This window comes from Salvelinus fontinalis, chromosome 1, assembly GCF_029448725.1.
Source record: "Salvelinus fontinalis isolate EN_2023a chromosome 1, ASM2944872v1, whole genome shotgun sequence".
Classification (NCBI taxonomy): domain Eukaryota; kingdom Metazoa; phylum Chordata; class Actinopteri; order Salmoniformes; family Salmonidae; genus Salvelinus; species Salvelinus fontinalis.
Genome location: NC_074665.1, coordinates 23,933,443 through 23,946,478, shown reverse-complemented (window position 1 = coordinate 23,946,478; position 13,036 = coordinate 23,933,443). Strand labels below are relative to the sequence as shown.

General features: G+C 39.0%; 1 protein-coding gene across 3 annotated transcripts; it reads left to right on the top strand.

The window, feature by feature from the left end:
* Window positions 1-5,478: 5,478 nt before the first annotated feature.
* On the top strand, window positions 5,479-12,593 carry LOC129846195 (homeobox protein Hox-B3a-like). Of its 3 annotated transcripts, XM_055914215.1 has the most exons (4): window positions 5,479-5,671; window positions 6,815-6,912; window positions 10,433-10,848; window positions 11,119-12,593. In XM_055914215.1, the coding sequence occupies exons 3-4, from the start codon at window positions 10,524-10,526 to the stop codon at window positions 11,748-11,750; spliced, it is 957 nt and encodes a 318-aa protein (XP_055770190.1). In that variant the 5' UTR covers window positions 5,479-5,671; window positions 6,815-6,912; window positions 10,433-10,523; the 3' UTR covers window positions 11,751-12,593. The 3 variants fall into 3 exon arrangements, with proteins under 3 accessions (XP_055770190.1, XP_055770275.1, XP_055770241.1); XM_055914300.1 differs by lacking the exons at window positions 5,479-5,671; window positions 6,815-6,912 and adding an exon at window positions 6,943-7,167; XM_055914266.1 differs by lacking the exons at window positions 5,479-5,671; window positions 6,815-6,912 and adding an exon at window positions 7,174-9,495.
* Window positions 12,594-13,036: the final 443 nt, after the last annotated feature.

The following is a 13,036-nucleotide window of genomic DNA, read 5'->3' as shown; positions in this document are numbered from 1 at the left end:
TTTACATTGAAAAAGCATTGATAGATGAACAGGCTATTTGTTCTTTATCTGAAAACTTGTCTGACAGCAGTCGACACAAATATTTGAATATGCATGGATAGATGGCATAATAATCGTGCTTCACAAAGTGACCTCAAAGTAAATCTTAAAATATGCGATTGGAGCATAGGCCAATGCTTATTCAGTGACGTGATGTAACGCCACCTGCACACCAGCAGAGCCCGCTTCAGACCGGCTTCACTGTTGCCCCGCTCAATCGATCATCTAAGTTGTAAATTAAGCACAGTGTAAAAAAAAAAGTCTCAAACCTTAGAAAATCTGTGGTTATATTACAATGCCTGGCCTATATTTCCAATGAGAGGAGATAAAACAAAATGTCTCCCATTATCTCACTTTCTCGAGTACCGTAACATGTAAAAACATTCTGGATCAAAATAATGTATTTATTTGGAATTATGTTTTAATTCGGGGTGTAGGTCTAGCCTACCCACTGTTTGCTATTTAACTGTAAATCACTATACATGTCATTGCTCTCTCTGCGCTCAGAATTATCAGCTCTAATAACTCACAGGAGCCTGGTTCCTATATATATTGGGCCCCTGCTCCCTTTTTGGTAAAAGGAGTAGGTCCTACATTACTCAATATCATCGAACAAGTCAGAAATTGTTCATGTGTGAGGCCTTGAGGAAGGGGTGAAACGCAGGTCACCGCTTCTAACAAATATTAAAATGCCATGCGATTCATGAGGCGCGGTGTCTATCAAAGGCTGTACGTCCAAAAACGAGATTAATCAGAAAGCTCGTGTCCACCTCGTATGTGTTTTGGGATCTGGATTTTTCGGATGACGTAGCTCCAGCAGGCCATGTTTTTAAATCAGGAGAGAGACAAGTTACAGTTGAAGTCGGAAGTTTTCATACACTTGGTTGGAGTCATTAAAACTCGTTTTTCAACCACTCCACACATTTCTTGTTAACAAACTATAGTTTGTGCATGACACAAGTCATTTTTCCAACAAAGACAGATTATTTCACTTGTAATTCACTATCACAATTCCAATTGGTCAGAAGTTTACATACACTAAGATGACTGTGCCTTTAAACAGCTTGGAAAATTCCATAAAATTATGCCATGGCTTTAGAAGCTTCTGATAGGCTAATTGACATAATTTGAGTCAATTGGAGGTGTACCTGTGGATGTATTTCAAGGCCTACTTTCAAACTCAGTGCCTCTTTGCTTGACATCATGGGAAAATCAAAAGAAATCAGCCAAGACCTCCAAAAAATGTAGACCTCCACAAGTCTGGTTCATCCTTGGGAGCAATTTCCAAACGCCTGAAGGTACCATGTTCATCTGTACAAGCAATAGTACGCCAGTATAAACACCATGGGACCACGCAGCCGTCATACCGCTCAGGAAGTAGACGCCTTCTGTCTCCTAGAGATGAACGTACTTTGGTGTGAAAAGTGCAAATCAATCCCAGAACAACAGCAAAAGACCTTGTGAAGATGCTGGAGGAAACGGGTACAAAAGTATCTATATCCACAGCAAAACGAGTCCTATATCGACATAACCTGAAAGGCTGCTCAGCAAGGAAGAAGCCACTGCTCCAAAACCGCCATAAAAAAAGCCAGACTACGGGTTGCAACTGCACATGGGGACAAAGATCATACTTTTTGGAGAAATGTCCTCTGGTCTGATGAAACAAAAATATAACTGTTTGGCTATAATGACCATCGTTATGTTTGGAGGGAAAAGAGGGAGAATTGCAAGCCGAAGAACACCATCCCAACCGTGAAGCATGGGGTTGGCAGCATCATGTTGTGGGGGTGCTTTGCTGCAGGAGGGACAAAATAGATGGCATCATAAGGAAAGAAAATGATGTGGATATATTGAAGCAACATCTCAAGACATCAGTCAGGAAGTTAAAGCTTGGTCGCAAATGCACAATGACCCCAAGCATACTTCCAAAGTTGTGGCAAAATGGCTTAAGGACAACAAAGTCAAGGTATTGGAGTGGCCATCACAAAGCCCTGACCTCAATCCTATAGAAAATTTGTGGGAAGAACTGAAAAAGCGTGTGCGGGGAAGGAGGCCTACAAACCTGACTCAGTTACACCAGCTGTCAGGAGGAATGGGCCAAAATTCACCCAACTTATTGTGGGAAGCTTGTGGAAGGCTACCTGAAATGTTTGACCCATGTTAAACAATTTAAAGACAATGCTACCAAATATTAATTGAGTGTATGTAACCTTCTGATCCACTGGGAATGTGATGAAAGGAATAAAAGCTGAAATAAATCATTCTCTCTACTATTATCCTGACATTTCACATTCTTAAAATAAAGTGGTGATCCTAACTGACCTAAGACAGGGAATTTTTACTAGGATTAAATGTCAGGCATTGTGAAAAACTGAGTTTAAATATATTTGGCTAAAGTGTATGTAAACCTCCGACTTCAACTAAATGAGGAATACGAATTATATTGAACGTTAATTAAGCAGTTAACATCCCATCATGCGTAGGGTCACGTATAAAAATTCCCAGTTGCCAATTTTTGGCTAGAAGAAGAGACCTCAGTGACAAGAAAAGGAGTTTCAAATGAGCATATGGGGTTTAAAGGGTGTGTGTGTTAGTCACTAGATCTAAACCCAATTTAACACTTATTGGAGATTCTCGATGTGTCCTGAGAGAGCGTTTTCTACCACCATCAACAAAACACCAGATAATGGAATTTCTCGTGGAAGAAGGGTGTCGCATCCCTCCAATAGACTTCCAGACACTTGTAGAATCTATGCCAATGCGCACTAAAGCTCTTCTGGCCGATCGTGGTCAGAGCCATAACCAGGGTTTGAGTTTTAATGAGGTTTGTTATACAATAAAAAAACGTTAAAATGCTTTTTGGTGAACAGAAAAATGACCCCAGCCATGATCACTTTGGCTGCTAGTTCTTTCACCTCAGTCAATCAACAACCACATAGCCTGTTAGCTAGCTTAGACAATTGTAATGTTATACGCCTGATTTGATTTGAAAGGGGAAAATATGAGAAATGATTCACACTGACACATAGCATCAGCGACTGTTCAGTCGGTTGTAATGATGAATTGTATAAAACCATCAACTCTTTACATAGATATCTCTTTTCTCAAATTCCATAGTGTTCACGTTTGTATTCCTAACGCTCATCAAGCGCCACACAGACGTCAATGGAGCACACAGATGATCGTATGTATTATCGCATTTACATGAATTATTAGAACGTTACTTACAATTCTGTATTAATATCAGTGATGTAGTGGTAAAAAAAGGTGGGTGATGGGTAAACTATAAACTCCAGTGGGCGATCGATATAAGACTGTATTGTTTGCTTTTTGATTAGACAATGTAGGCCTATAGGGAAAATAGGTCATGTGGAGATGTTCATTTTGAAACATATATATATATATATATATATATATATATATATATATATATATATATATATATATATATATTTGTTTTAGTTCACAACTTGTTCCATAAGTTTTAACAAGTTTGGGAACCACTTTACTAACCACTCTCTCTCCCTGCTTGCTTGTTTCCGCTTTCTTGCGGTCTCTGCTTCTTCCTACATGCCTGCCTCAGTCTCACCACATCACTGGCTGTCTCAGTATAACCTATTGTCTGTAAAGCAACGTTATTATTATCCTGCTGAGGTATGCTCGGTTTAACGTTCGATTCTTACTTCATCCTTATAGTTGGCCAAGTAGCCGAATACAGAGCCTGCAATATAAGTCTCTGCGACATCTAGCCACCCGACCGACATACTGTCTTTATAATAGACTATTTACCAGTTGTGCACTCATTCTTTGAAAGACGGTTTTTGTTTGTTTGGGGGGATGTCTGTAGACACGGCAGGAGTCTCGGGACGGTTTTAAAATGGCCTTTTGTCCGGCATCTCGCAAACACACTCCACAGGGTCTCTAGTTACCTACTTGAGCCGACTCCGAGCTGGGTTGGTTAGTTTCACGTCTCAGGCCCTCGGCCTGTGCACGAGAGGGCGGAGTTAGCCGTTGAGAGAGTGGTGAATGTGCTGCTAAAAAGGCAAATCCGGGAGGCAAATCCAGGAGACGCAGGTGAACATTACGAACAGACCACTGTTCATGATTCCACTCGTTCACAAAGATGCAGGCGCGATTAGAACTCCGTCAGATCAAGAATATAAGCCTCCTGAGCTTTGATCAACGCTGGGAGCAATATTTAGATGTTGACCCGTCTTTTTTTATTTATTATGTACAATATATATTTTCCCCCAAAATTACACAGAACACAAGTATAAACACAACATGAAACAATTTCAAAATATCTTAGGAGATCCTGTAGGTAAATAAGTCTGATGTGGAGGTCTTGGGGGCTAGCGTGTTACATGTGGTCAGTGGTTGTGAGGCCTGTTGGACATACTGCCAAATTCTTTAAAACTACATTGGAGGTGGCTTATGGTAGAGAATTTAACATCAGTTCTCTGGCAACAGCTCTGGTGGACAGTCCTGCAGTCAGCATGCCAATTGCACGCTCCCTCAAAACTTGAGACATTTGTGGCATTGTATTGTGTGACAAAACAGAACATTTTTAAGTGGCCTTTTATTGTCCCCAGCAATAATCAGTTTCTTGATATGCCACACCTATCAGGTGGATGGAATATCTTGGCAAATGAGAAATGTTCACTAACAGGGATGTTAACAAATTTGTGCGCAACAAAGGAGAGAGATATGCGTGCATATGGAACATTTCTGTTTTTTTCATCTTATGAAACGTGGGGCCAACACTTTACATGTTGCGTTTATATTTCTGTTCAGTGTAAAATAATTACACTTTATGTTTGTGTTTCCTTTATTTTGGCAATTACATGTAGGTATATCATGCTAATTAGAATCGTTTGGTCCACCTTGACATAATTCCATTGAAGATCAATAAGGCTGGAAATAAAACAAATAGCCTAAACGTGGTTCTCTTGCATCGAGCACAAAAAAATGCTTAAACAAGACATTTAGGATTTCGTTGCTATTGATTTAGGCGCCACTGAAGAATACCTGTAATCTATTCCCCCCATACCCCACTGAAGGTGCAGGCTGAGATGTCAATCATGGGCTTTGGAGCCACTGTGCAACAGGGATACATGCAATTCTTTATTTACCCTCTACAGAGCCTGCTGACCTTTTTGACAGAGAGAGCCTCATGTTTGACTAGATGTGTGCCAAATCTAGTTTATAAACTTTCTGTCATTATGCCTTTTTTAATTATTATTTAATCCTGTTGCTGTAATGCACACACGATCCAGATCAAAATTGTTATTTTTCTTATCCCAGGATCACTACTTTGAATATAATCCATACTATTTGGCTAGTAATGACCGCGAATCCGTCTAAAGATTAACAGCAATGACATGGGGCGAGCCAAGGTTTACATTGTTCGGGGAGGTAGCCCTACCCACTCAGCGTCAAGTGCCCCGTCTATAGACAGCCCCATGTTACTACTGACGATAGCCTTCCGTCTGCATTCATTTCGCCGACATATCCATCATGTCTCCTTTGAAAACTCTAATGCGCAAAACTAGCTACTGGCGAATACCAAGTGCTAACCTTCACGCCCGAGTTTTGTCTTTTGGATAATAAGATACGTTTTTGGAGAACCTCGGTAAGTGCCACTGTTGCTCATTACTTCCAGTTTTCAAACATAGGTCTATTGTCATAACGAAATGCACGTCTCATGTATTTTCAATGCAACTGATGTGTAAGCCATGAGGTGTTATATCTATTCTACAAAGCGTTATTATATGAAAGCTTTCCAACTTATGACAGTGCTCTCCAAAACAGTTCCTGGAGAGCTATGGTCCTGTAGGTCTTGGCTCCAATCATAATATCTGATTCTAATAATTAGCTGGTTGATCAGCTGAATCAGGTTGGTTACAACTGGGTTGGATTGAAAACATACAGGAGTATAGCTCTCCAGGAACAGGGTTGGAGAGCCCTGGCCTATACGATATTGATTGACTGGGCTAGTGCAAACTGGGCTAGTGCTGACTACATTTTATTAAAAGTGTAAGGAAGTTGGATAAGATGTTATTTTTCATGGTATTAAATATTATCAAAGATGATTTGTATACCAAACCCATGGTGAGACATGCTTTTTGGACCCATTATCATTTGAACGTTCATTATACTTATACTACTTGTACTTTTTACGCACACACCCACACCCACACGGTTAGGGATGGATCAATACTTTGACGAGGCAGTCTGTTTTGGTTCAAGTCTGAATGCTAGAATGTTTACTGTATGCTGTCCTAAATTTAGTCATGCTGACCATGAGGCCTGAAATGAATATTTGGGTCTGAAACTGCCTATATCCTCATGCATTTCAAAAATTATTTTCGCTGTTGTAGACAAAACTCAGAGGGTGTGTTAACTTATTTACCTAACCTAAATTTATTTAGGGTAGTTAATTGCTGGCGTAAATATGTCAGCCTCTTATAGACTATAATCAGTTGTTTGAACATTAGTAAATCCATTTGATTTGTAAATCTTGTTTATTGTATTTATGCGCCTGTTATCAATTGCCGTTGCATGAGGTCAGCAGGAGCCCTTGCCGTTTTAAATAATAATTTGCCATGTAACAATCTGAATTAATCCATGAGTTTAGATTCTAACCGACCAACCATTTTCTGACAGAGAAATGAACGGCTCCATTCGACGTTTCAGTATAGGCCTAAGATGTGGGCATCGTTCAGGATAACATGTATTTCTTCATTCTTTAATACACTTTTGTTTTGCTATACAGCTTATCTATAGAGGACCAGACCGTCTGCCAAAGAAATCACAGAGTTCTTATCTCCGTTCTCGAAGACAGCACTACAGTGCAAATCAAAAGCGATATGGGTAGGTTTTATTTTATATTTGCAGCGCCGTGCAAATAACACAACACAGTTGCATTGCTCTGAAGCCAGTTCCCACATCATAGGTCAGAGTAGCCTGGTGAGCAACCATCCATGTCACGTGATTCATTAAATAAGAGGTTGCAGAGTAGATGCACGCATTCATCAGGCCAACCACTGTAGTGATTTGCCCGCTGGTGTACAATGTATCTTCTTAAAGTCTACATAGCTGGAATGAAGATGATCCTGCAAATCTATTGTAAGTATATGGATAGCATTTTTTGGAGAATCTGATGTTGTATTAATTAGGCTATATGAATGACATTGCAGGAAATGTATGGTCCAATTCAAGAAATGTTACAACAAGCACGACACATTATGTTGTTTGATTTTCTATATTGAAGTTTCAATAGGCGAGAGATCCATTGGCTAGACTATCTATCTCTATTTAATTGATTTCGATGGTTTAGGTGATGTATACATTTCATCCTACACTGTCTGCCTCTCTTTCCTGTCTGCCAGTCGTTCCATTTTGATTTATAGCCTAATGATATGTGAGCCAATGTCAGAGACAGCTGCCATTGTGTTTCTGGAATACTCTTTTTGTTTTGTTTATAGCTGTATGTGCATTAATCTACAGATCCACAAGTGATACGATTAATCGGTGCTCTTAATTGTCTTTCTCCATCCTTCATCTGGGCTGAGCAGACCGATATAAAGACTTTATGCCTGGAGGTCTCGGGTTACATCAACTTGGCAATTACAGAGCCTTAACGTTTAATTTTAAGCCATAGAACCTTGAAATAAATCATTGTCTAATCTCGACGCCACATATTCATGCATCATTTCGAATTGATCATCGTTCCCCCAGGATAGGAGCTTTTTATGGAATATGATTTGAAACGATTATTATAGTATTTTCATGACAGTGTATATGGCAGGAATTTGTCTTGAGATTCGAAGAATAGGCACACAGATATATTTGATCACTGAAAGATTATATAGCTATGCTATAGGCAGACATCCTATAAATGTAGTATGACAATGTAGATAGAAAAAGTGGGAGATGTACGTTATCCATTTGATAGCTAAGTTCAACAAATCCATGTGCATGGTCTGAACCGGTCACGGCTAAATTACCTCGGCTAATTTTCGTTAGATTGGCAGTCCTGACGTCTTTGATCAAAAGACTGGTCAATGTTTAGATGATTTTGTGTTGTAGCCTAATTACTTTCGTGTAGTTAAACATTAGCTATCCTGCCTGGGGTATTAACTATTGTCCCTAATGAATGAATCGAGGGGATTGAGCATTTTCAATTAAAAGGTTAACATAAGAGATCAAAGCACCGCCACAGTCCCAATGGGTATCGATCCACTAACAACAATCCTATAGCGGCATGTTTGATCCTCACCTCCAGTAGGCTCAATGTCTAACCTGTACAGCCAAGAGGCAGATGGTTCTCCAAAGAAACTGACGCAATTTGGGTCCATGGCCTTTTGAGGACTAATATGCTGGAATATTAGTTTACCTCTCCAAAACTGAATATGAGTGTTGGTGTGTTTTGAGTGTTGGGTTGGTGTGTTTTGTCCTGATGTGTGCAAAATATTTCACTTTTCGATATGGTTGTCTGCCAGGTTAGACAACCGCATAATCCTGAAATCTTAAATTCATATATCATGGAAATACATTATATTGATAGCCAGTCACACTCAACACGAACTTTTTGTCAAATTTCACATTGACATCATACATTATTCATGCAGGGGTCATGCAATAGTACGCAAAGTCATAAATTGACCAAATCAAAATCATAACCCCATTTTGACAATTTAGTTTGGCATAGTTCAATTGGTGCATTTTGATTTCCTTTCTTTATTTTAAGACACCAATGCCATTCCACATTTTGGCTACTACTCTCAAATTGTTATTTGGTTTCTGTTGTCATCTCCAAACACTGGTCTCTTGATTTTTATATTTATTTTGTTGGTAAAATCTGACATATAACATCCAATGAGATAGGCTACATTGAATAGGCCTAAGTATAGACTGGGCCATGTTAGCTCTATGGCTATGCCATAGAGAAAAGTTGGGCCCTCAGGTCAGTTCATTAATGCAGATTGCTCTCGTGTGAATCAAATCGATCAAAGGCCACTAGCCCCGTCCCACCACATCTGCAATTACCATAATTTTCGTTGTGAAAAGGCTTTCCTAAACACACATTTTAAAATAGGCTGCTCTAACTTCAGACAGCCCCTTACAACGCATCATGGAGTAATGTATCCACATGTATTTGTCTCATAATTTACGGACTGAGGTCATGGTTTTCGGCGAATTGTGTTTTCAAATTGGCGATGTGGCCAGAATTCTTCTTCACTGTCTAGTCAGCTGCGCAAAGGCTACCCATGTTCTCGTTCGACCTCTTCCATGCTGTGGGCGACTCCCAATGAGTTAATAGCAAGCCTATCATTGCAACTGGATTATAATACTCCTCGATGTTTTTGAAAGGAGAGACCTGTCGTTATTGATTCTGGATGTGAAATGAATCATATCTAGTCAGTATTCGTGGGATCTACGTTATACGCTAAGGTAAGCCGGGCTGGTGAATGGTCGGCTATTTTCTTTGTGATTTACGACCATATGACTCGTGCGCGGTTCAAGCAGAGTTCATAAAGCTGTACGCTATGCCTCCATACCATCCAACATTCGTTTTCTCTTAAACTATTTAATCATCTTCTGTTTTTACTTATTTTTGTTGCTTATAAAGGCATAGGCAGCATAATCGTTATAATGAATTCAGAGACCTTGAATATTTTGTTCATGTTGAAGATTTCAATGGAAATGTAAGGAAACGTGATTAGAAATATACAATTATAGGCTACCATTAACGGTTAAGATTATCTGATATTGAATAAAGAAATTGTCTGTTTTCTTCCCCCTATATTGGGCTTTATGTAGGAGACTTGACACAGTTACCTTGTTTTTTTTGTCGAGTTTTGTTGGCTAAATCTCTATCGACAGTTGTATATTATAATAATGTTATCATTAGCCTATGTAAGACCTATAGCCTATGTGTCTTTAATTAGTTGTATTTATTTAGGCTAGTAATTTAACATGTAGGGCTTTTTAGTTTTTCTCTAAAATAGCATAGTTTCACACAAGTTCTACAGGCCTCAAGCATTCTAGCATTAAATTCTTGAAAATATAAAATAATGTCTTGCCTTTATGATATTCAAATTGCATTGTTGTTTGCATTCTTATTTGTTTAAGCCCATTGACGGGTCTGCAAAAGTAGGCCTATGCTGAATAACACTACTGGACTAAAAGCTGGTGACTTGTTTCTCAACAAACAATTACTTTCTTTAGGGTTGAGAAGGGAAAGTAGATATTAGAGACTATCTTATAGTCTGACATTGCCTCTGTAAGCAGGTTGAAAGGGTCCTATTCACGTCATGGTGCTATTGAGTTGATAAGATGGATTCATACTGTCACCTCCCTTATTCTGTGTTTTTTCATAACCTTTCAGAACAGCAACCAAGAGGTCATTGGAAGGAAACTGTCACGTGACTTCTGGTTGCCAATGTTCCTTCGGAAGGTCAAAAGGGCCCCAGTAGCTGATGAGACATTTCTTGACAATGCAGAGAAATACCTACCAAGACGCCATAGCAATATTTGGAGAGTCCCCATACCAAGGTGCCAGTGGATTTGGATACAATCATGACGCACCAGCCCACCAACCCTTGGCCTACCTGGAGAGCCAGATCAACTTGAAGGAGTTGGATTGCTCATCGCAGTCAAATGGCAACAGCAAATCACAGCACCCAAAAGAGATTGACCCTAACTCAAATTCTACCTTCACTAAAAGAATATTCCCGTGGATGAAGAAGTCGACAATTCAGAACTGTATAAAGAACAACGGAGACAATCCCTTAGAAGTTAATGGTGTGTATTCAAATTCCTAGCCCAATAAATAGTTGGACAGTAAAATTCCCATTTAGGTCTACAAATAATACTTTTTTAAGCTTGATCAATCCTAATTGTATTATATGATTACGACCAATGGGCGTTGGCTAATTGCATTTCCAGTTTCGATAGAAGCTTACATGTTGATATAATGTTATGTAATATAGCCTAATGTTGTTAAGATTTTGTTTAGGTACTGTAGGCCTATTCAATTTATGAATGATGTTACATTTCATTTTCTCTCGGCAGAACTATTTGGTGACGAGGAAAACCCAACAACTGCAGCCTCCAAAAGGGCGCGCACTGCATACACAAGCGCCCAGTTGGTTGAGCTCGAGAAGGAATTCCACTTCAATCGTTACCTTTGCCGCCCCAGGCGCGTGGAGATGGCTAACCAACTCAGTCTAAAGGAGAGGCAGATCAAGATTTGGTTTCAAAATCGGAGAATGAAGTGCAAGAAAGATGGAAAGTTTAAAGGACTGTGCTCTTCTTTAGGTAGCCCTGGAACTCTTACCAATCTTGGTTATATTAATGCAATGGGGGAGGATTATGACACTGTTTCCCCGCTATCTTTAAAGCATCAACAAAACGATTATGTCAGTGCATCAGTCTATCCAAACTCAATGAAAGGGCAACAGAAATATGCCACAACCCCAGAATATGCTCCTTGCAGTATGCAGGACAATGATAGTAGTTTTTCCATTCATTATGCTCAAGCTGACCCTGTTCATGTTGATGTGAACTTGCCATTCACTGCATGCGGGGTAAATAACCAGTGTAATCATACTGCACAGATGACGTCAAGTCAACACCATCCTAAACCTACACTATATGATCCAAACACATCATACCTATTGGGGCATCATTCTTCTCAAGAATGAATCAAGCAAGCTCCTAAACTGACTCATTTATAGCATATGTAGTCAATATGTCCCTTGACCATAATCAGATCCTTAGTGGACCGAATCCAAAAGTTCAGGTATGCACACATAAAAATATTTTTTTGTTCCGCAAAAGGCCAATTATTCGCTGTATCCAAATGCATGCAAATAGTGTTGAGTCATTACAGCAGAGTTACTCATATTTTACTCGAAAAAAGCAGCTTTAACTATTTTGGGAATTAAGCGACTGATTGTGACCACTAGAGTCGGAGGTTAAACACAGAGTTAATTCGAATAGAGTGTTTATAAGTATTGCTAGAGTCAACGTGATCCCGCCCACAGATCAGCACCTGCATAGGCTATTCGATCCTGTTGGACAGTTCTGTTTTTCTATTTTGATTTCTTATCCATATAGGATAAACCTGAAATTATTTAATTATATGAAACCACCGGGTAATGTAAAACATTGAATTTAAATCAATACCAAGCAAAAACTTTTCTCACTTATGTTTTTGTACAAGACTTGACATTATGCACTTTTATAAGTGGAGCAGGTCATGACCCAACTGTGTGCATTGGAATATTACAAACATATTTATTACAATGTTGTTTATATGTTATTTATTAATTTAATTTATGGGAATGTAATGTATTTTGTTATTTTTTATCATAGGGCTTAGTGTTTACAGACAGACTCTTATGCTTCAGGGACAGTTGAATCAATGTTCCTCAAAATGTAATTTAATTGTGAAATCCTTTTGGATACCCTTTGAAATGCATGTGTAGGCTATGCTGACGAATCATTTCTGTATATTGTTGAATAAATGCATTTGTTGGTCAGACTTTCTGCAGAACTGTTTTTTTACACATCTTGTTATCAAAAAGACCTTGCTCTACCTATTTATAGTCTAAATGTGTCTAGTTAGAGTAAAATACATACAAAATATATTCAAATATGTCAAATGAAATAGGCCACATTAGGTATAGTCTGGTAAAGATTATATGCAATATTAAATTGTTAAAAGCCCATCAAGGCACAATGATTTAGGCTGTTCTTTGTTCTCTCTCGAGCAAATTGGAGAACAAGCTGTCAAGCGTTTAGAGGAGCAGAAGATTGATCGTCGCATTAATTTCAAGACTCCTCTGTAAAATTAGCTCTCAGACAGAAGAACACGCCGAGCTAATCAAGTAATTCACATGAGCTGCTATACTTATACACATTGGGCAACATAATGCTCATAGAGGACGCCTGGTATTATACACCAATCTTATATCCTCTTGTTAAC